We start from the raw sequence: 24,594 nt of genomic DNA, 5'->3' as shown, positions 1-24,594 counted from the left end.
TACATGTGCAGCGCATGGTGGTGTTTATACATCAATAAGTGCACTAAGGTAAGGGGCATACGGTTTGACACATGCTTGTGGAGGCCATTGTCTCTTCTCATTTGTGCATGTGTAAGACAGCATCTCCCTACCAAGACTTTTCTCTTGATTTTTTCCTGTTTGGGGCTTGCTTCCCCAGACCAAATGGATGAGGGAATAAGGAGGGGTAATGAGAGGCTATACATGGATGTTGATCTAGTTCGCATGCTGATCTCAATAGAGCCCATCACACAAGCATCATCGTGAAATAATGGCTAAAAAAGGCTCGCTGACGTCAATAGTAGAGTTTCTTTACAAAGGCCCAGGAAGTCATGTTACAGTTTGGTAGAAAGATGCAGATGTATGTAAGGAGACATTAACCCTTGCAGCTGGGTGAGCAAGCAACATCTGTAAGAGAGAGTTAAACAAGCAACCCCACGATACCTGGCGCAAACAAAAGCGGTGGCTGGGCTTGGAAACTTTATTCGTAACCAGCATCCCATAGAGCGAGGTTCATGTAAGCTGCGAAAGCTGGCTTGGTATAAGTAAGACGAATAGCAACATAGAGCTGAGCTGACGATATCCTCAGAGACCTAAGCTGTTCACCGACTTTAGCCTCATGCCATTGACACACTTGCTTCCGAAGGTTACACAGCTCAAGACTTGATATATAGTAGCAATGCTACTTGACAAAGCAGATGTCCGCCTACCTAGATGACAGTGCACGGCCGTTGTATTCCACCCATGTACTTGCGCCCAGAAATTCTCTCCGAGTCTAGTCTTCCTAGTAGTCTATGATAATCGTAGATTGCACTGGTCTTTACATGTGCTTCTATGGCTAAGGCATGGGTAACCTTAACCACAACGTAAAAGTAGATTCAAGAAACTGCCACATATTCACAAATTTCTTCTACAATTGAGTTTTCTGCCTCTACAGATCGGCCTTGAGATTAACCAATGACTCCAGCAAATCATCAACAAAATCTAAGGGTCGTTGCTTGTCCGCAGCCACCGCTCAGACCGTGCTGGCAAATGATGTGGTAGCACGGAATACACCTCGGCCTTCCCCTCCCGTGTATGTGACAGCCGTGTGCATCATGTCCCGTGAAACTCGCATTGACTTCAAGTGGTCGGATATGCAGGCTGCCCCCAGTGGAGAGAGTGCATGTATTTAACCTTCCCACGTTTCCTCCTCGCTACGATAGGGCAATGACGATAGATATCACATCAATTTGATGCATTTCCCTCTACGACTCCTGCTGCCTTGTATCTCGACAACTCGAATGCCCGAGGGCTTCCCAAAGCAACAACTGCCGAATTATCAGGCTCACCTCGCGGATCAACCCATTCACAAGCAGCCTCCAATTGCCCTAGCAAGGATTGCCACACAAGGTCCACTCCATACATTTTCTGGGCAATTCGAGGCGGTCTCGCTCAGCTTTTTTTTTTTTTGCCGATACGATAAGGCCTTATGCACGTCAATTTTTATTCCCTTTTTTATTTTCCTTGCGAGCAACACTAATATTCAACCTTGGATCCATTTTTAGAACTCCTTTTCCCACAGCCGAAGCTCGAGTGGCGCCGGCACTGTCTTTTACAACATACCGTTCACAGTGCCTCTTCGACGCCACGCTACTTTGCACATTGATGTTCAGCCTGAATGCACCAAGTAGCGCCTTGCACCACAGACTCCCAGTTACAGCGTCTATCTTCAAGCTCGACTACGGTCTTCCCAGCTTAGCACCTCCAGTAGGCTGCTAACCTCCTTGGCAGAGACTAAGTCGTTGGTTTTACTGCCAGGATTCTTTCAATTAGCAGCACAGTGCGGTCTTTGACTCCTTCTACCGAAGCTCTCTGTGTTGGGAGTGCATTACAGTACATTACGCTGGTTCGGATTGAATTTACGGAATACTGAAGGCGGCATCTTGTCCGTGCCAGCTTGTCATCTTTGCACGGCGTCTACACAGTAGCAGAGAAAAAAGGGAAAGAAAAAAAGAGCCAGCCCTCTGCTAGCCGGCCAATCGGCGCCCCGGCTTTACTGGGGTCGCCTGCTGCTCTTTTCTCCCGCCTCCAAACCTCCAACTACCGACATCCTCCCGCCTGGGTCGGCATTTCTGGCTAAGTCCATCTGAGAACATGTCATGGGAGCTTCCAGCCCTGACCCTTCTCTCCCTCAGCGCTGTTGGCTTTTGGGGACTTGGTAGTCCTCAGCCCTTCCACCGCAAGGCCCTGTATATCCTCGTCAGCGCCTCCGCCGTCCTCATCGATCCTCGCCAGCTCGCCGCGCGCATGTACGCAAGCGCCCACGACGCCATTGTCGACTACCAGCTCGATGCGCTGCTAGCCCAGCACTTCAAGATGGCGCTCACTCTCGGAGCCGTGCTCTGGTTCGTTGCTAGCCCATTCCATTTTGAGCTGTTGCTGTTGCTGTTGCTGTTGCTGACTTGTGTCCAGGCTGCTTCACCGGGGATGGCAAACCCTCTGGAAACCCGTTCCCGAACTCATCAACATCCTAGGTGTCGACATCCCTGAACCTCCCGATGTCAGTCTTGCTGGAATTCGATCCGATGCGGCTACTCTCAGCTGGACGCGCCCGACGAGCAATCGACCTGTACAGAAATACTCTATCCAAGTCAACGGAGTGCATGGTACGTATTGGCTGGCATGAGATTACTACATTTTGTCATGTGTCTGTGATCTGACCTTGTCTGGACAACAGTGGGCGATTCCCCAGGCAACGAGGTGGCCATTACGGTGACGGGGCTGAAGCCGAACCATTTCTACAACATTCGCGTTGTTGCCGTGGGCCCGAACAACTTCCAAGCCGGCAGTGCCCTTTTACGATTACGCACGTTTGGCAAGGATGGGAGACCACTTCTGGGCAACTCACGACTGCCTACTAACTTTACGGATCCGGACCAGCCTCGAACCATTCCTGGTGATGATGAAAGCGACGACTCTGACGATGCCCAATTCCCCGTACCATCAGTCGAAGCCGCCCCTGTTCTCGACGGAAACTCGGCCAACACTCGCGATGCCAACGGTACCGTGCCAGGGCAAAGGCGCAACACGATAAATCGTCGCCACTCGCCTTCTGTCGCGAGCATGGACCAGCCTCACATCAAGCTCCCAATTCTCGATGGCCCCGAACTGTCACTTGACGAGTTGAATTGTAAATTTGAAGGCATTAGGAAGGAAATCGAGGATACATTGGCCGTTTATGCCAAGGAACAGGCGGAGGCATCGCAACAGGAAGAGGAGTTGAAAAAGGAAAAGGAGCGTAAGCGTCAGATGTTGAAGGAGAAGGAGGAGCAGACGGCTCAACTCAAGGCCATGGTGAGAATTACGATGGAGCAGATGAGAGCGGCGGAGAAGGAGCGAGCAAAAAAGGAGCAGCAATTGCGGGACAAGGAGGCCAAGAAGTCCAAAGTACGAGATAATGTCTCCAAACTTGAGTCTGAGATCCAGCGCATGAAAAGGGATCGTGAAGGGTTTGAGGCGCAAAAGGCTGCCTTGGCAGAAAAGAGGGATAAGGACGTGCGAAAACTTGACGAGATTAATGCTGAGCTCTTGGATAAGTGTGCTGAGCTTGAGGCGGAGTTGAAAGACAAAGGGAAACAATTGCAGGACCTCAAGGCAGCTCGAGAACAGCTTCCTGATGCGCACGATGAGCAGTGGAAAGAAGAAGACCTAAGATTAAGGAGGGAATGGGAGGCCAGGAGAAAGGAACTACATGCTCGGTGGGTGGCGGAAGCCAAGAGATCCTACGAGCTTGACCAACAGATCAACATGGTGACGAAGCAGTTGAGGATGGAACAGGCCAACCTCGAATTCTTCAACCAGGGAGTCGCTCCCAACCCTAATGCGGACTTTGACATGTCCCCGCCCGCTCGACCTCGGCGTCTTAGCCAACATGGCGTCTCGATGCCTGAAAATCTGGCACCAAGCCCGATCGTTCCCTCTGACTCTACCTTTCAACCGACTGCCGGCTTCTCCAATGCTGGATTTGGCCCGGCCCTGTTTATGGACGTGGCGGCTCATGGCCAAGGCGAACCTCAGACGGAGGCTGAACTTAGGGAGGCCAACGGGCCGTTGAGTCCGTCGGCAGCTCGCTCATTTCTCCCTTCTAATATTTTTGACGAAATGGAGGAGCCTGACCTGGACCCCGATGATAATCTCCTGCCTGAGCCTATTCAGGCAGACGACGACGACAACATTCAGTCACCGGCTTCCGCAAGCCCACCCTTTAACATATTCGCAAGCCCTCATGGTTCTTCTAGCAATTTACCATTTCCCCAATACAATGAGACCCGCGACAGGCGACCGTCTTTGACTTCGCTGGGGTTGAATCACTCTGCGACTTCTCCTCCCGCCACAGGCCATAGGCTGTCCAACCTGTTGGCGGCGCTACGTAATAGGGGCGCAAAGCCTGCGGATGAACTGGGGCCTGCCATTGGCTCGCTCAAGCCCGGGCAGAGCCAGTCTTTCCCTCGAGGAACGGACGAGCAGGAGGTGTTGGAAAATCGCCGAAAGATCAACTTTTCCTCTTGGATGAACCGCAACTCGACCGGGCCGGATAGCTTTGCCGGAATCCCCTTTTCGACATCCCGACCGTTCTCAGCACGACGGCTGATTCCGTTTGGCAACTCAAGCGGTGGTGCATTTGCCGACAGAGACGCTGACGGATCCAGGCCGCCGTCCATAAACTCCATCGACCTGCCACGACCGTCCACAGACAGCGGCTCCATCTGGGGAGTTCAGGGTGTTCAGGGAGAGCAGGGAGGCTTGCTCAGCACCAAAAACCGGCTGTGGTCGCCTGACAATCGATGGCCCTCTAGGAGCGGCTCTCGGCGCCCGTCGATTCACGGATCGCCATCCATACTGACCACCACATTGGCGTCCGCCGAAGATGTCATACTCGACGATGATGACTTGCTTGACCCGCAGACGTCGCCTAGTCAGATTGGTGTCATCGGTTCCCGCCCGCCAACAGCGTTGAAATCTATCAACCAGCGTCTGAATCCGACGGCCCCGACATTCATGGGCAACTTCTTCCGCGGTGCTGACAAGTCCAAGAGCAAGGATAAGAGCAAAGACAAGGCGAAGGAAGAAAAGACCAAGGACACAGAATACCCCCATGGTCTGGATGATTTCCCATCCGAAGCGTCAATGTCTCGGGACACCAATTCCATTCACACTCAGGGCTCAGTTGCCGAGTCTCATGAATCGCTGATGCTTGGCTCGACTTTGTCCAACACGCCATCTGATCTCAATTCCAACGCTGACTCGGCTGCCAAAGATCAAGACAACGTCGTCATGAAACTGTTCCGCAAGGGAAGCTCTAGCAAGTTTGGCCTGTCGACTAGACTAGGCAAAGACTCGGGGCTATTCAAGAAAGGTCCCGGCAGCGCAACGAATTCGGATAGAAATATGTCCGTAGACCATCGGTCCAGCATCGGTGATATCGACGACCTAGGCGAGGACGCCTCTCAGCTTGGCCGAAGCTTTGACAGCTTGGCAAGCAGCCCTTCACTTGGCCCCTCCAAATCGAGAGAGTCGAGGGAGAGTCGGATGAGCGGATGGCGCTTCTCCATGAAGAAGAAGGGCAAGGACACGGTCAAGGAAAAGGAAAGTACCGAGTTTGACAAGTACGCCGAGGAGGAATAAAGCGTATGTCAGAAACGCATGAGGAGGAGTTGAGGCCATATCCAATGCCTCACGGCGAGATGGGTCTAGGCAATACACGTACCAAGATAGCCTGTTACCAGGTAGTCAATACAGCATACAGAGCAGCCGTCATATGCTCTTTATTTTAACAATTGAGTCCCAATGAACTTTTTGGTTCCGAAGCGTCTCATTGGATAATAATCTATTCATTAATATCTGATAATGTGTATACCTCTGTCTGGTGCCAATTGCAGTATCTCGAAGAAACCGTGAGACTAACAGGAAATGCGACCCACTTTAATTTGAATAAGAACGTCCAGACTAGTCCACCCTTGGCAGCCCCGGCTCTTGCAGCATCAGGAGCTACCCGTACCTGGTACCAAGACATTTGGTAAACGAGACACAACCTGGCCCAGGTTAACACCGGCTTTACACAATTCGCATCATCCATCGCTGAACAAAAGCAGCTGCCATCTCTTATCTTGCTGTACTGTTATCATCCATTTTCTAACGAACACTCATAACTATGAATGGCTCTCTGGCAGGGTCTTCTGCCGCAAGTCTCGACGCAAGTGAGTCGCCGGCCGAATGACAAGCTGTTCGCAACTAACATGAAGATGGTGGCACAGTCGACTACGACCCCATTGACCACCTCAACCTCCTGTTTTCGCATCCGTCCGCCGTCTCGTCCATAAGCCAAGTCTCTCAGGCACTCAAGCACCGCCAAGATGACCTTTCCTACGAAATCAACACCCTCGAATCGGCCCAGGCCTACGAACCAGACTCGAGCCTGGAGCGAATGCGGTCCGCGCAAACGGAGCTTGCGCAGCTGTTTCGCAAGATTGAAACGGTGCGGTCACGAGCGATAGAGACGGAGCAGAACATCACCTCGATGACGGCGGACATCAAGAGGCTGGACAATACCAAGAAGAACCTGACGCTCAGCATGACGGCGCTGAAGCGGCTGCAGATGCTCACAACGGCGTACGAGCAGCTGAGGGGCCTTGCAAAGACGAGGCAGTATCGGGAGTGTGCTGGCCTGTTGCAGGCAGTGCTTCAGCTGATGAAGCACTTCAACAGCTACAGGAGCATCGAACAGATCGCGACGCTGAGCCGAGAGGTGTCCGAGCTGCAGAGGGAGCTGTTGGAGCAGGTCTGCGAGGACTTCGAAATGGCCTTTACAAAGGGAGAGGTCAGCGCCAAGAGGGGAACCTTGGTAGAAGCCTGCCTCGTCATGGACGCTCTGGGAGACTCGGCGAAATCCAGGATTGTGGGCTGGTACATCAACACGGAGCTGCGAGAGTATCGCCAGGTGTTCCGGGGCAACGACGAGGCCGGCAATCTAGACAACATCGGACGAAGATATGCGTGGTTTAAGCGCATGATGAAGACGCACGAGGATGACCATGCTGCCATTTTCCCCGCGCATTGGCGCGTTAACGAAACCCTAGCCACTGCCTTTTGCGACGGCACGCGTGATGACTTCAAAGGCATCCTGGAGCGTAGCATGCGGCGCCCAGACGGCAACAAGATTGACGTCAACCTGCTTCTCGCGTGCTTGCAAGAAACGCTCAATTTCGAACAGAACCTGGAGAAGCACTTCTCTAATGACCCAAGGGCCAGCATCGACACGCTAAGCTCGACAGAGGAGAAGTCGCACACATTCAATGGGCTGATATCGGTGGCCTTTGAGCCCTACCTGAGTCTCTGGGTCGAGTCGCAGGACAAGCAGCTGGCCACCATGATACCCAAGTACCGCACACAGCCGCTCATTCCCCCAGAAGAAGAATTCACGCCACAGGCCGTCATTTCCTCGGCTCTAGAGCTTTTCCATTTCTACAAGCTAACTCTATCCCAATGCGCGAAGCTATCCACGAGCGACCGCCTATTGGATCTCTCAAAGACACTAGCCAAATACTTGGACGAGTACGCTCAGCAGGTACTGCTGCGAAAACTACAGTCGAGCGGGCAGAAGGGTCCTTCCATGCAGGATGCTGTCTTGGTCCTGAATACGGCGGATTTCTGGCACATCAACACGAACCAATTGGAAGAGAACATCAAGAAGCGCATTGACTCAGAGCTGGTGTCCAAAGTTGACCTATCGTCACAGTCAGACGCTTTCCTAGGTGTGGCAAGCGCTGCCGTACTGGCTTTGGTACGCATTGTTGAGGTGGACTGCGAGGGCGTCTGGCGGGAGATGAAGAATACAAACTGGAGCACCATGGATAGCGCGGGTGACCAGAGCTCTTGGGTGGGTGAGCTCGTCAAACACGTCAACGACAAAACGGAGGAGATCTTGGCCATTGTCACCAAGCAACAGTACGCAAGAGCGTTCTGCGACAACCTGGTGGATCATCTGGTGACGGCCTTTATCAACAATATTGTCCAGTGTCGGCCGATATCCGAGGTTGGGGCACAGCAGGTAAGAGAGACAGCGAGAATAGGGGTCTGCTTCGTAGCTTGAGCTAACCAAAGGTCGTACTAGATGCTCGTTGACAAGTATGCACTGACAAAGTCGTTTGGGAATCTGCTGTCCTATCACAACCCATCGCCAGCACAACAAGCACCGTCCGCTACTTTTGTGAGGAGGGTTGAGCAAAGCATGAATCGGATGGATCCTCTGCTCAAGACGCTGCAAGTTCGGCAATCGCCTCCAGAGGGCCTTGTGCAGGCGTACCTCATTCACATTGCAGATCGCTCAGATACAAACTTCAAGAAGATCCTGGATCTCAAGGGGGTGCGCAAGATAGACCAGGCTCACCTGATTGAGCTGTTTGGCATCCATCGCGACAGCAGCTCCAACGAGAAGCTCGCACAAAACTCGCCGCTCTTGACGCCATTGATGTTGACGTCGAGTCTCAGCAGTACTGGTGCCATGGGCGCAATCAACACTGCATCATCTTCATTGGCAGGCAGCTCAGCGGCAAGATTCGACGCGGGGTCGTTGGGCGAGAAGCTGCTGAGCGCAGCGAGGGACATTAGCAACACTGGGCAAAGCGGCTCAGACAAGGCCACGATCAATGAGAATCTGAGAAATTTTGGAAAGTTCTTCAAACGAGATATAAGCGGCCTTGGGCTCAAGTTTGGCATGCGCGACGGTGCCGAGGACGGGCAGCGATGAGGGGGCACATGAACGGGGAAAATAGGGGGAGGGGGGAGGGGGGAGGTTTTGGATATTTCGCAAAAAGATTCCAGTTTCCGCGCTTAGACGTCATCCAACCGCAGCGCATCCCCAGGAGCCCAAATCTTTTGAGCTTCGAAACACCAGGCACTTGGGATTTGTCAACCTGACAAGCTACGATTCCAGGTCCAACTTTAATGCGACGAGTCGGGAGCGGCGTCTGCGGTGCCGGGGGGGCTTAGAAATCCAACGATTAGCACACACACAGCCTTGTCTTGATTCCGTACAGTAGAGACTATGGCGAGGCAAGCGAGGGTACTTTGCTGAGTGTTAGCGGCTGACCGCCCGGGAATTGTGTGCCAGGGTTACTAAGATGCGGCTTCTGTCCAGTTCTGCAACTCACGGCCGAGCCCCGCCATGGCGCCGAACTCGTCCGTGTGCTATTTTTCCATCTCTGTCTTTTGCATCTTGTATAAGGGATTCACTTCTGCGAACGCGTCCATAGAATCTAAACCGCTATATATACCCGTCTTTGCCGCCGTCTCGTCTTACCTTTTCCTCTCGTATCTTTAGACCAAAAGTCGCCAAACTGTTCGCCTCAACTTTCCGACGAACGCTGCGTTCGAGTGCTGGGCTTTCGATTGCCGCTGCCGCCACCACATTCACAAAGAACCCTACCAAGCCTGTTGAACACGGAGCAAGAAAAATGCATAGCAAGGTTGTCGGTATGTTTGCTCTGCTGGAGTTTTGCGATTGAGACGGCCATGGGAAGAGCCGTCTATGAGTTTGCGATACCGAGGCTAACTTTCATTGCAGTCATTGGATCTGGCCCCGCGGCCCATACTGCTGCCATCTATCTGGCCAGAGCTGAGCTGAAGCGTAAGTTGGCTCCCCCATGAGGTACGATGTAAAGTAATGGCATGTGCTAAACGGTTGGGGGGATTACAGCTGTCCTGTATGAGGGCTTCATGGCAAACGGCACCGCTGCCGGTGGCCAATTGACGACGACGACCGAGATTGAAAACTTTCCCGGTTTCCCCAAGGGCATCATGGGCCAGGAGCTGATGGTGAGTTTTGCAAAGACGCTCTCTACTCCTCGTCTTGTTTCTTCCTTATACGGACATATACTCACACAAATTCTTCTTCTAGGACAACATGCGCGCCCAGTCCGAGCGCTTCGGCACCGAAATCGTCACCGACACCGTCACCAAGCTCGACCTCTCCTCCCGCCCCTTCAAGTTCTCGACCGAGTTCAACCCCGACGAGACGCACACGGCCGACTCCGTCATCATCGCCACCGGCGCATCGGCCCGCCGCCTCGACCTCCCCGGCGAGGACAAGTACTGGCAGAACGGCATCTCCGCCTGCGCAGTCTGCGACGGCGCCGTGCCCATCTTCCGCAACAAGCCTCTCTTCGTCATCGGTGGTGGTGATTCTGCCGCCGAGGAGGCTACTTTCCTCACAAAGTACGGCTCTCACGTCACTGTCCTGGTGCGTCGTGACGTTCTGCGTGCTAGCAAGACCATGGCCGCACGCCTGCTCAAGCACCCCAAGGTCACCGTGCGCTTCAACTCCGTCGCCACGGAGGTCAAGGGCGGCGACGACGGTCTCATGAGCCACCTGGTCGTCAAGAACGTCGTCACCGGCGAGGAGGAGACGGTCGAGGCAAACGGCCTCTTCTACGCCGTCGGCCACGACCCCGCCACCGCCCTGGTCAAGGGCCAGGTCGACACCGACTCCGAGGGCTACATCGTCACCAAGCCCGGCACCACCGAGACGAGCATCCCCGGCGTCTTCGCTGCTGGTGACGTTCAGGACAAGCGGTACCGCCAGGCTATTACCAGCGCCGGCACGGGCTGCATGGCTGCTCTGGAGGCGGAGAAGTACATCACCGAGATGGAGTAAAAAAAAGGTTATACCACAAAGGGGATAGAATCTAGATCATACATGTATATAAGCAGTGACGGTTTTGTTTTCTTGAAGCGAAAGAACAAAAGAACAGTAGAAATAGACTACAGTCGATTCGCCAGATTTCACCAAAAATGCTTAAATGTGATATGAAAAAAGTCTGGTATTTCAATCAAGCAGCCCAAGAGAATCATATCATATTCCATCTTAGGGGGGTGAACAACCCAATATGCTAACAAGATTCCAAGCTCTTCATTCCTTGCTTCAACTTCTTTCATCTGCAGATCGCTCGACAGAGGAGATGCGGCCTTATCCACCGCAGTAGCCTCGTAAATTCATCCAGGCCCATGCCACTAAAACATTACTCTAGTGCTAACCAACGCTGATATTAAAATAAAAAAAAAAATCATTAAAACAAATATTCCTGTAGCCTTTTTCTTTTTCTTCGTTTAGTTCTTCTCCAGCTCCAGAACGGCTGGAGCCACGATGGTCTTGCCGTTGAGGTGCTCAAGTCCCTCGCCGCCCTGCGAATTATTGTTAGTATCAGGCTGGATTTACCGTGAGGAATGAAGTGTCAACTTACGTAGCTGATCAGGGGAGACACCTCGATGCCTCCATCTGAAACAACGGTGGCGCCGGCGGCCTGGGCCCAGCGGAGACCCTGGTTCATGATGTCGGCCTTGCTGGTCTCGGGGTCATCCTGTCCGGTGCCGCTGGCGTTCTTGAGGGGAGAAAACTCGTCGGCGCGGTTCACCTCCATGCAGGCAAACTTGTCGAGGGCCAGCAGAGGGAAGCAGTCAAAGACAAACTGCTCGAGCTTGATGCCGTTGGGCTTGGCGGGCTTGATCAGCTCGCCCGTCTCCAGGTCGGTGGCGGGAATCTTCTTGCGGGCGACGTGGTGGGGCAGCTTGTGCGCCCACTGAGGAATGCTCTCGAGGAAGCTGAATGAGTAGTAGTGGTTGACAATGTTGGCGGCGCGGAACTTGAGCAGCTCCGAGTTGTTGGCGTCGCGGGCCTCGGCAGTCTCCTTGTCAATCTCGGAGTACTCGACAACGTCGGGCTTGCCGTTCTTGGTGAGGATCAGGCCGACGGACTCGGTGGCATCACGCTTTCGGACCACCTTGGTGGCGATGTCGACGTTCAGCGAGGCAGAGAAACCAATGAAGACGGGGTCGGCAACCTTGACCAGGCAGTTGTCCACGCAGTAGGCGTGGATGTGCTTGATGCCGCGCTTGCGCATGTCGTCAAGAACGCCAGAGACGACAAGGGCCTGGTAGAGTCCACCGTTGCCATCGGGGGCGACGGCGACCTTGCCCTTGTTCTCCAGGATGATCTTGCCCTCGTTGGAGATGCAAGGCAGGACACCCTGCTCAAAGATCATGACGTTCTCCTTGGCAAGGCCAAAGTAGTTCTTTGAGGAGAAGAACTCCTCGGTAGGTCCGCGAGTAGGTCCGCTGGTCATGACGTACCAGGGGACAACGACCTTGTCAACGCCAGCCTTCTTGGCAGCCAGCTCCTCGACCTTGCGGATGCGCTCGGCCTGGATCTGGAAGAGGGGCTTGTGCGAGGGCAGACCAATGTCAAAGCAGCCCTTGGGCGCAGAGCTTCCCAGTCTGGTGCCCTGGCCACCGGCCATGAGCACGACAGCAACCTCGTTGCTGCCAATGAGGTCAAGGCCAGACTCGTACCACTTGTTGATATCGTCAGAGCTCGAGTCGAGGATACTAGCAGTTGCGGATTCGGGCAGGGGCTCAAGTTTGGCAGCACTCTCATCGACTTGCGGGGGGTGCAGCGCTCGGTCGGTGATCTCGTTGATGTAGGCAGGGTCAAAGCCGGAGAGCTGCTCGAAGAGGGTAGCCTGCTCGGCAGTGCTCAGGGAGTCGTAGAATGTGAAGACGTGCTCCTGTCCAGCCTTGGTGTACTTTTCCTTGAGCTGGGAAACAGCCTCGGCCGAAGGGGCGGGCTTTGTAGCGCCATTGGTGGCCTTGCTCAGAATGTTCTTGACGGCTTCCATTGTGTGGGTTTGGGGATATCTATGGAATACAAGCAGAAAAAGAAACAGATATTAATAGGCTAATAGATGGTAGAAGATGGTATGGAGACTCAAGCGAGCGAATTGAGTGCGGTAGCTAGGAGAGGAGAAGAAGAAGAAAAAGTGATGATGTCGAGAAGAAGAACCGGAAGCAGGGAAAGCTGCAGTGAAGTATAAAAGGAGACGATGACCAAGGAGGGATCAATAGGAGAGAAGCTTCTTCTGCTTTGGTGCATACGCAGGTACTTGGTCTTGGTACTACTGCAGATGGAAGCGGACCTGCTCTCCACAATGCAAGTACTTGCTGGACTACGCCGGATTGTATTGTTGTTTGGGTCGTCGTCAAGTATCCAGCCCGTACCTCCTAATGATCAGCAAGACGGGCTTTTTCTCCTGGCTGACGTCGTGGTGCCTCTAGCCGTGCATGCTGTGGCCCGCCCACCCCTCCAAACCGAAAAAAAGCCCATCAGGGGGGAGGGGAGCGCATTAGTGGGAGGAGCTTAACAGGCTTGAACCCTGGCAGCTGTCGGTACAGGTACAGGACATGTACTCTTTTTGTGAGTGAGAGTGAGCCTATTACTCAAGTACTGATACATATCTGTGCTACTACGAGTATATCTGCGATGGACGCTGCTGCCAAGCATCGCCAGTGGCACTTCGTATAAAAATACCAGCAGACTTACAACAACTTACTCGTGCTAGATAGTATCTTGGCGGCAAAAACAACAATTCGATTGAATTCAATTCACTTCTGTGATTAATTACCTTAGGGTACACACATCCCATACGAGCGCCGCAAGTGGCACCAGGCCAGGCTGAGGCGGAAATATGGTGCTGCTATTTTCAGCTTGGGGGGGAGGCGGTGCGGCAATTGGCATCCACTGGCATCACTGTCAGCCCTCCGCCTCGCAGGAACGCTGCAGGCCAGACTCTGCACTAACTGGCCAGCTGGAGCCCCCTAGCGGTAGCTGTGGGTTCAGCGCCTGGGAAGTGGGAATTCTGTATGGATGCATTGATGAGATTGATTTGTTGGTGTTGCGTAAGAAGGAGTAAGAAGCTGATATTTTCTGTCTGGCTGTCTGTCTGTAGGTTAGGTTCAAGCGTCTTAGTCAACATTACTCTCTACCTGAGGATGCCTTGCCAGAAATAAACACATCTCGACATGTGATGGAATTGATTGAGTCCGTGTTGACATGATTTGATAAGATTGATTGAGCAGGATTTCTTCTTCTCAAATTCACCGGGACTCGACAAATGCACGAGTACAGTAGCTGCAGCAGCGCATCCGCAATCCGACTGCACGGCCGGCTACCCACGCCTTGGAGCCGATCTCCCCGTATGTACCAAGTATGGATCAAATCAATGTCAACTTAACATGGGCCGGATACGAGCCATCAGGGCAGCGGACCTCCCGATTCGAGCCGCACATGGTTTCGTGTGTGTGCTAGCAATAGCAGTAGCACAGGTGAGGAGCCCCTTTCTTTGTGTGCCCCGTGTGGCATCAATTACAAGCAGCATGTGTGCGTGTCCCTACAGATGATTGCTGGCATCGGATACCGTATGACGTCCGCCGTGGTTATTACGACTACATGTACCTACTGATGCCGCACCCGTATCAAGATTGATTGATTCCATGCCGCATCAATTGGCGCCCTCGGACCCCGTGCTGCCGTGTGTCGGCAATTCTTCCAAAGATGGCATCCCCTGCTCGAACCAATACTCGTACATACACCACCACGGCCTTGATCTCTGTCTGGTTTGGCTTTACAGTACAAGACATGGAAACTGGCTTGACGGTGAGAGGGCGCAGGGTTCGTGCAGGGTCGGCTCCTCACATCCAAGGCACCCTGCGCTCCGCACTCCACACATTTCTACCAAGATGCGGTGCTAGCAGCATCACACGGAGTAGAGCATGGCAGCAGAGTAAGTGATAGACCTGCAGCTGCTTGGTTCAGCCGCACGGCAGACACGGTTGAGTGGTCGTTGGCAGGCCACGATAGCAGGCAGGATGGCTGCAAGGGGCTGGTTCGCAAGCACCAACCTGCTGCAGAATCAAGGGCTTGCATCTCGAGGCGTGTCCACGATTGTATGGCTTCTGCTCGGCTTGGCGCTGATTCTGATTCAACAAGATGCTCTTACAATTTCGAAATGCCTTGCCGGATGCAGGACTTCTTCACCGCAACTTATCCAGCTCAATCTAGCATCAACTGGATATGGTGCGTGTACAAGTTCAAGTAAGGTACTGACAGGTCGGCCGACCCCTGAAGCGTTCCCTAATGTCTAGATCATCTCTAGCATCCAAGTCTAGATGATCGGGTGGTTGGCTCACCGACATCCTAAAAGCAGGAGGCCGAGACGTCTCTATCTCTTCACGTTGGTCTCTATGAGCACATGGAATTGGTCACAGAAATACAAGCACTTGGCTGCTTTCTTCGACATATCCATATCCATACCAAAGGGCACCTGCTGCTCTCTAGGAGGAACCACGTGATTGAAACGTTTGATAGTAGAGCAGAATTTACACGACTCTTGGGATGATTGTAAGAGCGTCAACCTCCTTGGCCACTGTACATGCAACTGCTCCGTGCATATACTCTTTACTCGTACCTGGCAATCCTGAGCCAAAGATGATGCGCGATCTCCCGTGCGCGGGCCATGGCAAACCGAACAACTAGGCTGTGGCTGTGCCTGCGCTAATCGACCTCAGCATCAGCCATTCCACCAAGGATCTAGAATGCTTGAATGCACTGCGTCGAACGTTGAATGAATCGCCAACCGAACCTCTAGACGCACATTTCTTTGCTTTTTGCAACGTGCTTCATTCGGCTGTACATGATACTAGGTAGCTAGTCCTTTGCTACGCCAACAAAAGCAGCTTGTTCTTTTCAAACCCTTGCTGAAAATTAGGCAAACAGCTCGTAGTGCATCCACATGCCGTGCCTGACCACTAAGCCGGCGCAAAAATAGCCCGGTGGCAATCTTTTATAAACCGTTCAACGTTGTTCAACCTCCAAGTGAGCGTGCGAAATTCGCAAGGCATTCTCTTCTTTGTCACCTTGAAACATGCTTCTCAACGTGTCATAGCGCTGCCAAACGCCAAGGAAGATATAAAAAACTCCGGCTTGATAAGCGCTATCGGTGTCAAATCGAGCAGACCAGAGAGCTCAGCTTACACACGTTCACGCATGATACACCAGGCTGTGGGTTGAGTGATATCAACATGGAGCCAGGGGAGGAACTTCCAGATACGGCAGAAGCCGTGGGCTCTGGAAACATGAAGCCTGCGACATTCGAGGGGCGCTTACAGTTGAAGAAGTTCATGTACCCGTCGCAACAGCCCATCCGCAGAAGCCCTCGATTTGCGGCCGCGTCCGAATCGCCATCGTCATCTTCAGCCACCAGCGTGACAGCTTCTTCATCATCCAACAAGCGGCGTCAGTCAGCAACTCCAAGCTCAGCATCTTCGTCTCCGCAGAAGAAGAAGCGGACCCGGCCCAAAGCTGGATATGCACCGCCTTCTACTTATGCTCATCTCCCTGAGCTCCCTGATGCCGTGGCACCCAATCTCTTGGTGTTTTTCATCGGGCTGAATCCCGGAATAGAGACTGCTCGGTCGGGCCATGCCTATGCGCACCCCTCCAATCTCTTCTGGAAGCTCCTCTTTTCGAGCGGCGTGACGCCCCGTCCGTGCCGTGCCGACGAGGACAGGCAGATGCCGGAGCTGTACAGCCTTGGTTTGACCAATATCGTTGCGCGGCCAAGCCGTAACGGCGCCGAGCTGAGCAAGCAGGAGATGGACGACGGCGTCTCCATCTTGGAAGACAAGGCCCGCAAATGGCGGCCGGAGAGCATGTGCGTCGTAGGCAAGAGCATCTGGGAGAGCATCTGGCGCGTGCGTCACGGCTCTCCTGTGGGCAAAGCATTCAAATACGGATGGCAGGACGAGTCTGAGAACATGGGTGTCATTGAGGGCGAGTGGGCGGGAGCCAGAGTGTTTGTCGCAACAAGCACGAGCGGCCTTGCGGCGTCCATGTCTCCCGCTGAGAAGCAGGCGGTCTGGAATCAACTGGGCTCTTGGGTCAAGACGAGGAGAGCCGAGAGGGAAGCCCAGAAAGAGAAGGAAGAAGTGCAAGCGAAGAGTGAAGATGAAACGGGTTCGACTTTGTAACATTAAACAGCCTTTAGATTTGCATAACTAGTGCAAGCCATGTCTATGTGCTTTGTTATATGTTTTCGCTGATACTAGCAGAGGCGTTGCATAGGTAGTTATGTGTGGCTTCGACTTTATGGAGTGCGTCTTTCAATATTTCTTTTAAAGAATTGAACTTACGATAATTGAAATATCACACACTCGAAACATTAATTAAACATATATTTTGACTCTCTTTCATAATGAAAACTTACAAGCCGTCAAACGTGAAGCCTCCCTAGGAAATCCACATAGCCAATCACATGCACCGCGCAAATCCGGTCGCTCCACCAAAAATGACATCGTCTCTGCTTCAAGCTTCCCAACTCCTTCCTCTACAACCTCCATCTCCATCAAATTCCTCCCCAACAAACAAATAAAAATACTACAAACGGAGTGAACAAACCAGAAAAATCAGAGAATGTCGTCCATAGGCCCCCAACTCCCGCCTCAACTAAAAAGGAGCCGCGACGACACAGATGACGATACGTCAACCACATCAAACAAACATGCTCGTCGCGAAGACTCTCTGCAGAACCAAGACGAGATAGACCTCAATGCCTCCGGATCAGACTCCGAAGACGACTACGCACCGAAAATGCCTGCTGCCGCCGCGGCTGCACGATCAGTAGGGCCTTCTCTCCCACCACATCTCACCGCAAACAACAACGACGACGAAATCAACCTCTCCGACTCCGATTCAGACACAGGTCCAGCTCCTCCTCCCGGCGCCAATCCAAACCCCGAAGCCAACACAAACCTCGACTCCGACTCTTCAGACTCTGACGACGACTTTGGACCATCCCTCCCATCAGCCTCGGCCCCTCGGCGACAAATCGGGCCTTCACTCCCTGCATCTCTCGAAGACGACGCTCCCAAGCGCGACGACTGGATGCTCGCTCCTCCGCCCTCCTCATCCACCTTCTCCGAGCGCGACACCACCCGCATCCGCGCCCGCAAATTCTCTTCCAAACCCAAGCCCTCCTCCTCCAGCACCCCCGGTGCACCATCCATATGGACAGAAACCCCAGAAGAAAAACTCAAGCGTCTACAAGACTCCGTCCTCGGACGCACATCATCCACGTCCGACGGGGCATCCAACCTCTCAGAGGAACAGCAAAGAAAAGCTCGTCGCGACGAGGCCCTCGCGGCAAACATCCAGGCCCAACGAGGCAAGACGCTTCTCGAAGAACATCAAGGCGGGAAAAAGGCTGTGACAGCGAGTGGGAAACCTGATGAGGAGGAGGAGGACGATCCGAGCAAGAGGGCATTTGACAGGGAAAAGGACATGGCGGTCGGGGGCAGGATCACGTCGACACAGAGGAGGGAGCTGATTAACAAGTCTGCGAATTTCGGGGGCAGGTTTCAGAAGGGGTCCTTTTTATAGCGAGTTGTTTTGCATTTTGTAATAAGACTTTGGATATATGATGATGGTATCTTGAATGTCAACAAGAGCCTGGGCAGTGGCATTGGGTCTACAAAGCATTTTTCATATATGATAATATAGAGATGTTACTAAAAAGCTAGGAAACCATGGCACCAAGGATCTGGGGTCCATCGATTTGGATGAGTTTACGGATATCATCTGCGACAAAGCACTCTTCAATAGTGGCTTTTGGTCAATAAACTGTGATGCTAGTATATGAAAGCTTCAGTCATTCAGAACTAGAATCAAATCAGTCTCATATGTTAAAGTCGATCGGTCACAGCAGGTTGAACCGACTTTTAGATAGTCAAGTCATACCAAAGACAACATATACAAAATACAAAATAATACCAGTCACATTTCAACGAAACAGCAACACTTCTTCACTGATGCTTTATTGCTAACATCGAGCTACCAAGAGAAGCCACTATAGCCGCCCAACTCCGCCGCTCATGTCCCGTTTCACCTCCGTCTTTGACACGCTCGGAGCTCCGTGGATAAGAAAAAAAAAAAAACCTGCCCAATGCAGGGCCCAAAAGCAAAGAGCAAACACCATTCGTACATGGGCTCCTTCATACATAAGAACCGTGCGTCGCCCCCCTTCCCTGCCATCCTATTTCCCATAGCTAACCATATTTTAAAGAACTGCCTTACCTTGGGTGCCCCTTTATGAGCGTATATATACGTTGCAGTCCACTTCGACGACGATTGTGCATCCGCCTTGGCATGGCTAAATACACGTATAAAAGGGGGCGAAAAATCAGAAATGCTGTCATAATGCGAGATAAATTCCAAACCAGGTGGATGATACGATTCGAGCTGGTGACGGGTGTGCTCAACACATATGTTGTAAGAGAGAGAATGCCATCGTTGCGTGATAAGTAGATCGTGTGGGGACGTTAAACTGAAACAGAAAAGAATAAATGCAAAGACGCAATCCGCTACATTATGTAGCAGTAGTTGTTGGACGAGTGCCGGCCTCTAGCTGCGCTGGGGTCACCGTCTCCGCGTTCATCCGTGGTGACGGCTCGACTGTGCGTCCGAAGCGGATGGCATGTCGAACAGACGAGAGCATGGTGACGGGAGGAGACGGCTGAGATGTCTCTGCAGCATTGGTTGCTGCCTGAGCCTGCTGGGCTTGTGTTGTCGCATCAAGCGCCGCTTCCTGCGCCCGTCGCCGAGGGAACCGCAGCAAAGAAGAGGGAGCTCTTGAGTTGTCATTGTTGCTGTTGTTGCTGCTGCTGTTGTTGTTGTTGCGGTTACTTGAAGACCGGAACCAGGCTGTTGATAGACCCATGGGCAGATTCATTCGGGAGTTCTGGCGAGGATCGAGATTGGCGGAATTGCCAGCCGCAGCGGCATCGCCTTCGGGGTTGGGTCTGGGCTTCGGGACGTAATAGTCGGCTTTGCACAGCGGGCAGCATGCACGGCGGCTAGTCAACCAAGGGTCGACGCACACAGCGTGGAAGGTATGGCCACAAGTCAGTCCACGGACGTCATCGTCGTCTTCGAGGGTATCGATGCAAATGGCGCAAGTATCGCCAGATGTGTTGAGAAGTTCCGGTGGCAGAGCAGCGGTGATTTGCTCGTCGTCCTCGTCGTCCTCTTCATCCTCTTCTTCTTCGGTTGTTGTTCGCTTCAAGTTGCCATGGGGCTTCACGGGTCCGTCTTCTGCCGTTTCGCCGACAACCGTAACGTCCTTCTTGTCCTCGTCTTCCTTTACGGTAGCCTCTTTGGCGGGTTCGGTTTTGGTGGCAGGTGTAGCCTCCTCGAGGGCACGAACCTCAGCTGAGGCGCGTTCTTTCGGAGCAAGGTCAGGAATGGCTCCGTCTACGTTGTGAACGCTGTTGGGCCGACTGGGCGCTTCAACTCCTCCAGACGTGGGCAAGCCTTCTCGAGCACGTTGCGAAACCCAAGTCTTGTACTTCATCATGGGGAACTTGTCGTTGACCTCGTCCATGGTCATGAGTTTCTTTTCTCGTCTTCTCCGGTGAGGGCGAGGCATGTTTTCGAGCGTGATGGGCTCGCCATCTTCGTTGGTCATGCGCGCCCTGTTGCGAGCATTATATCTAAAGCAGTACTTGACGCCGACGATGATCCTACAGGTATATTATTAGACGAGGATACTGGCAGGGGTGGTAGGAGGAGATCAATTGGGAAGGAGATATGCAAATCATGTGTCCAGGCGGACTGTAGATACTCACCACAAGTTTGTGAAGACGACACCAAAACCGAGAGCAACAAAGAAGAGCAGCGGCGAGCTGGAGCCGCCGCCTTTGTTGTTGTTATTGCTGTTATTTGTGTTGGAGGGAATAGCAGTCTGCGGGCTGGTGGTGTCTGACGTTGTCGAAGAGGCGGTTTCTGTCGCAGCCCTCACGACGACGTGGGCGACGACGTGAGCGACTTGGTCGATGACAGTCATTGTGGCGGCTTTGCAGGATGGCGATGGCAGGTCGTGAACTCGACGTCTAAATTGCAGGCGAGACAGGCAGCATGGATCGTGCGACAGCGGTTGGGTTCTCTAGTCCAGAGCGATACAGGCTCGGAGTCGTCGGCGAGCGAATGGAGTGCACCATGCAAGGCTGAAGTCGGGCGTAGGTCTACAAGCGCTCTCTTTGCTGGAGTTGTCTCTTTTCCGGCTCCGTCCCGGGTGTCGCTTTTTTTCTGCTCAGTGTACCATCTAGGTCATATAAGAAAAAAAAACCTCAAGCCTCGCTGTGAGTCGACAGCTCCGGACGCTGAACAGGCAGCTATCAAAGGATTGCTGCGTGCAGGTGTTGTTGCGCGGCTCACGAACAGCGGCAAGCAACGCGCGTGGGAGGAGGAAGAAGTAAAAGAATCGAAGCCAGAGCAGAGCAAGAACAGATCAATGGTTCAAGTGCGGAGTGCAGGTGGTGGGCTAGACTGTTTAAAAGACCACTGGAGGGCGATTCAGCAGCATCCACCTCCCTCGCTAGTTGTGGCAGCGGCCGGTATGGGTGACCTGCGGGAAGCGTGGGCCTGCGCTGCACGACGAGGTACGGGGTACGCAGACGGGCCAGATGCTTTTCGAGCTGCGACTGTGCTAACCCACACCAGCCCAGCCCAATAGCGACATAGGCAAGGGCTCTCCCCCCCGGCCCCCCTCTTTGGCTGCCACACCCCCTCTGGCAGCAAAACATTGCACGATCCATTGATTTGAACTCAATTAGGCACAGTGTGCGCAGGTGCTGTGACGGAACTTGCACCAACGCCGCCTAGAGGCCCTCCAGAGGGCGCTGGGTCCACAATCCCCAGCGTCCTAGTGGCTGCTGCGACGCGCTGGTTTCTGGCGTATTACTGGGCTGGCGCCGGTATTACGGGGCGTGAATTGGTGCTCTTTGGTGCTGTGCAAGACCATTGGGCTTCTTGAGCGCCGTCGGCGTTGCAGTTGAGCCGGGGGGGGATTGAAGACCTTGAGGTTGAGTCCATCAGATGCGCACATTGATGGATATCAAATGAGAGATTTGCGGCGCAGTTCGACATCATCATGCGCACATGTCCGCTCATTCGGAGGATGCGGGCTTTGATGACAGCTGCAGTAGATACATGGCAGACCTGTATTATGTGCGCATCCCAAAAGGAGCAGCTACTGTATACGAGTGTGTGCGCGCGGCTCGGACAATTAAAGTCCATGTATGCGGCTGTTCAGTCTGTGCGAATAAGCCACAGGCGCATTGCGTATTACGAGCTGCATCCAGGCAGGAATCGAGATGCAGATGCAGAGTCGCAGCACTACCACCAGACTGCAGCCGTCAATTCATTTGCATCTACGGAGTGCGGAATACGGAATACGGAGTGCTCAATCATTCATGGGCGAGTCAGCAACAAGACCAAGACTCCCGCAGCTGTGGCGCCACTACCGACGGCAGGGGCAAAAAAGCAAAAAAAGAGCTGGAGCTGAATAAGTAAAAAAAGAAAAGAAAGTGAAAAAGGGCATGCTGAATAGCTTGAAACCAAGGCAACCTGAACCCAATGGATTTTATTGTCTCACAATATGCCCGCAAATAGTAACAGTATCCTGTAGCTGGCCCGACTGGCATGCGACAGTTCGGAACTTGAATACTACAAGTACCTTATTCACACGTGCCTGGAACACATCACCAATTGCGCCGTGGGCCATGAACATCAGCAGCCTCACCTTGATTGAACCGAATTCCAGCCATTTCTACAACCAGAATTCGTATCTCCCGTATCTGCCTTGCGTATTTCGTATCGCCAGAGTTGCAAAACGATGCTCTTCTTCCCTTTGCACTGCCATATTAACCGGGCATGTGGATCTCCAACACCAAACTCTCAGTAGTCTAAACGGACGTCCAGAGCCACTGATAAGTTCACATCATGCCATCCACTGGCCGACGACGGCACCGACCACCGTAACGGCTCGGCTTCGGCCACAGCGGGTCGACTCGAAGCAGAGTTCCGGCCTGTGAGCCACGCCGTGCAGCCCTCTTGCTTCAAGTGCTTCAGACTCGATACGTAATGGACATGCGCCTAAGCTACGGCTGACACGGCACCACTTTGGACCTAATGGGCGGCCGCTGTGTTAGTGCTGCCGTTGGAATCAATCCCTTTGGGTGGTCTGGCTGGGTCTGGAGAAGGAAAAAAACAAAGAAAACCTGAATTGATAGGAGCAACATACCGTCCGTATCTGATGGAAAAAGAAACGAGCTCGGGCGCTGGGAGAGCAAATTTCCAGCCCGAATTTATTTTTGAACACACCTAGATGTCTAGACCCGTGCCGTGCCTTGCTTTTCGGCCGCTTTACCACCAAAGCTCTGAGACATGCATTGTTCGCAGATTCAACCTGTCAAATTTTCCTTTCTTTTTTCCTTGGTCGCTATCCCACTCGCCGCATACCTCCGCGACTGGCCCCAAACCTGGCCTGGCCTGGTCTCTCTTTTCGCCCTGCTTAGTTCGCGAAAGACGCCCCAGGATGCTTCCGGCTTCGTGCCATTCCCGGTGGCGATCGTGGCTGGCTACGACTCCTGCGTAAGCGTCTCTGGGTAGTACCAGATCGGACAGCCAGAATAATATTTGGAAAGCTTTTTGCAATAGGCACCGGGTTCAGCACGGGTTTTTCGTCCTTTATCCATGTGATTCAAAATGCGCGTTTCCATCTCATGTTTGCGAAATCGTTCACATGCGGTCCTGTGGTGCGACAGGCGGGGCGTGTGGAGGTCCGATCTGATGGACAAGGACATGGAAAATGCTAACCTGTGACTTGCTTGATGTGTCTGGGTCCAAGTATCCCCCGCTCTGGAGTTGAGTGCTTCTAGGGCGCATATCGCAGGCAGAGTGACATTCTTTCCGTCACTACCGAGCGTACCGTTACATCCTGGGGGTTGCGATTCTCAACTGCTGCGTCGCCTTGATTTTTCTGGCCAGGGCGCTGACCGTCCGTGTGTTGGGCGTGTGAGGAGTTGATGTTTCTGGAAATAGCATCAATTCATGCGAGTGCTTTCAGCTTGAGCTGTTACTCTGCATATCGACAATGTCTCGTCGATATAAGCTCGAAGCCATTTAGAAGACACCAGCCTCAAGCCGAATTGGCAATCGTCTATCGTGACAAGCTTTTGCGAGCGACACCGGCTTCATTGTTCCCTGAGCCAGCCATGCAACAGCACCAGCAGTGGCGCGCCGCCAGTTGCCTATATTGGGTTGGGACTTTGTTGGCGCTCCAACATCAGCTTCAAACTCCAGCCCATGGGGGTGCTGTACAGTGCACGACACGGTATCTAGCGTCGATGGAGCGGACGGAGCTGCTCCGACAGAAATCATCTCTCCGTCTTTTCAAGGCACGAGCACGATGCTAGATGGAGCCGCCTTGCATGACGACACACTAGGCGTTGAAGCGGCCGTAAATCCGACGATGCTCAGCCTCATGTTTTCTGAGATCCGGGTTTTTGGATTTGGAATTGCATCTGTCAGCGGAGGGACGCGATGCTCGGTTTCACGCTGATCGGGATTCATGCCGAGCATGGTTGATCCGACATCTCTAACACGCAGACTCTCGACCTGGTGCATGCTCACGCAGCCTCAACGCACGGCCGTTTCGGCCCTTCCGCCATCCGAGCGTTTTCTGCCAGGTACGGCGTATTGGACATGCTACTAATGAAAAAGCACAGAGACCGAATTGACCCAGTTGATGACCGTGCTCGTCAGCCTCGTTTCAATACGATATCAGTAAATGTTAATGCAGCAAGACGAAGTTT

The 24,594-nt window shown here is 53.1% G+C and overlaps 7 protein-coding genes across 7 annotated transcripts; 5 read left to right on the top strand and 2 right to left on the bottom strand.

Annotated features, from left to right (window-relative positions):
- Nucleotides 1-2,154: 2,154 nt before the first annotated feature.
- On the top strand, nt 2,155-5,685 carry T069G_03823 (fibronectin type III domain-containing protein; the record flags this gene model as incomplete). Its single annotated transcript, XM_056171033.1, has 5 exons — nt 2,155-2,405; nt 2,473-2,666; nt 2,738-2,956; nt 3,008-5,416; nt 5,459-5,685. The coding sequence occupies 5 exons, from the start codon at nt 2,155-2,157 to the stop codon at nt 5,683-5,685; spliced, it is 3,300 nt and encodes a 1,099-aa protein (XP_056031925.1).
- Nucleotides 5,686-6,211: 526 nt separating this feature from the next.
- Nucleotides 6,212-8,806, top strand: T069G_03822 (vacuolar-sorting protein 54, of GARP complex domain-containing protein; the record flags this gene model as incomplete). The annotated part of the gene is made up of 3 exons (XM_056171032.1): nt 6,212-6,257; nt 6,315-8,107; nt 8,171-8,806. The coding sequence occupies 3 exons, from the start codon at nt 6,212-6,214 to the stop codon at nt 8,804-8,806; spliced, it is 2,475 nt and encodes an 824-aa protein (XP_056031924.1).
- A 706-nt stretch (nt 8,807-9,512) lies between these two features.
- Nucleotides 9,513-10,711, top strand: T069G_03821 (pyridine nucleotide-disulfide oxidoreductase domain-containing protein; the record flags this gene model as incomplete). The annotated part of the gene is made up of 5 exons (XM_056171031.1): nt 9,513-9,531; nt 9,623-9,685; nt 9,755-9,873; nt 9,956-10,297; nt 10,361-10,711. 5 exons carry the CDS (start codon nt 9,513-9,515, stop codon nt 10,709-10,711), a joined length of 894 nt encoding a protein of 297 aa, XP_056031923.1.
- Nucleotides 10,712-11,163: 452 nt separating this feature from the next.
- On the bottom strand, nt 11,164-12,728 carry T069G_03820 (UTP--glucose-1-phosphate uridylyltransferase domain-containing protein; the record flags this gene model as incomplete). Its single annotated transcript, XM_056171030.1, has 2 exons — nt 11,164-11,238; nt 11,298-12,728. 2 exons carry the CDS (start codon nt 12,726-12,728, stop codon nt 11,164-11,166), a joined length of 1,506 nt encoding a protein of 501 aa, XP_056031922.1.
- A 3,238-nt stretch (nt 12,729-15,966) lies between these two features.
- T069G_03819 (uracil DNA glycosylase superfamily domain-containing protein) lies at nt 15,967-16,914 on the top strand (the record flags this gene model as incomplete). Its single annotated transcript, XM_056171029.1, has 2 exons — nt 15,967-16,149; nt 16,222-16,914. 2 exons carry the CDS (start codon nt 15,967-15,969, stop codon nt 16,912-16,914), a joined length of 876 nt encoding a protein of 291 aa, XP_056031921.1.
- A 442-nt stretch (nt 16,915-17,356) lies between these two features.
- On the top strand, nt 17,357-18,322 carry T069G_03818 (uncharacterized protein; the record flags this gene model as incomplete). The annotated part of the gene is made up of 2 exons (XM_056171028.1): nt 17,357-17,645; nt 17,715-18,322. The coding sequence occupies 2 exons, from the start codon at nt 17,357-17,359 to the stop codon at nt 18,320-18,322; spliced, it is 897 nt and encodes a 298-aa protein (XP_056031920.1).
- A 985-nt stretch (nt 18,323-19,307) lies between these two features.
- Nucleotides 19,308-20,783, bottom strand: T069G_03817 (ring finger domain-containing protein; the record flags this gene model as incomplete). The annotated part of the gene is made up of 2 exons (XM_056171027.1): nt 19,308-20,460; nt 20,566-20,783. 2 exons carry the CDS (start codon nt 20,781-20,783, stop codon nt 19,308-19,310), a joined length of 1,371 nt encoding a protein of 456 aa, XP_056031919.1.
- Nucleotides 20,784-24,594: the final 3,811 nt, after the last annotated feature.

The sequence above is a fragment of the Trichoderma breve genome, chromosome 2 (assembly GCF_028502605.1).
Source record: "Trichoderma breve strain T069 chromosome 2, whole genome shotgun sequence".
NCBI classification, from domain to species: domain Eukaryota; kingdom Fungi; phylum Ascomycota; class Sordariomycetes; order Hypocreales; family Hypocreaceae; genus Trichoderma; species Trichoderma breve.
This window is presented reverse-complemented; position numbering and strand designations above follow the sequence as displayed.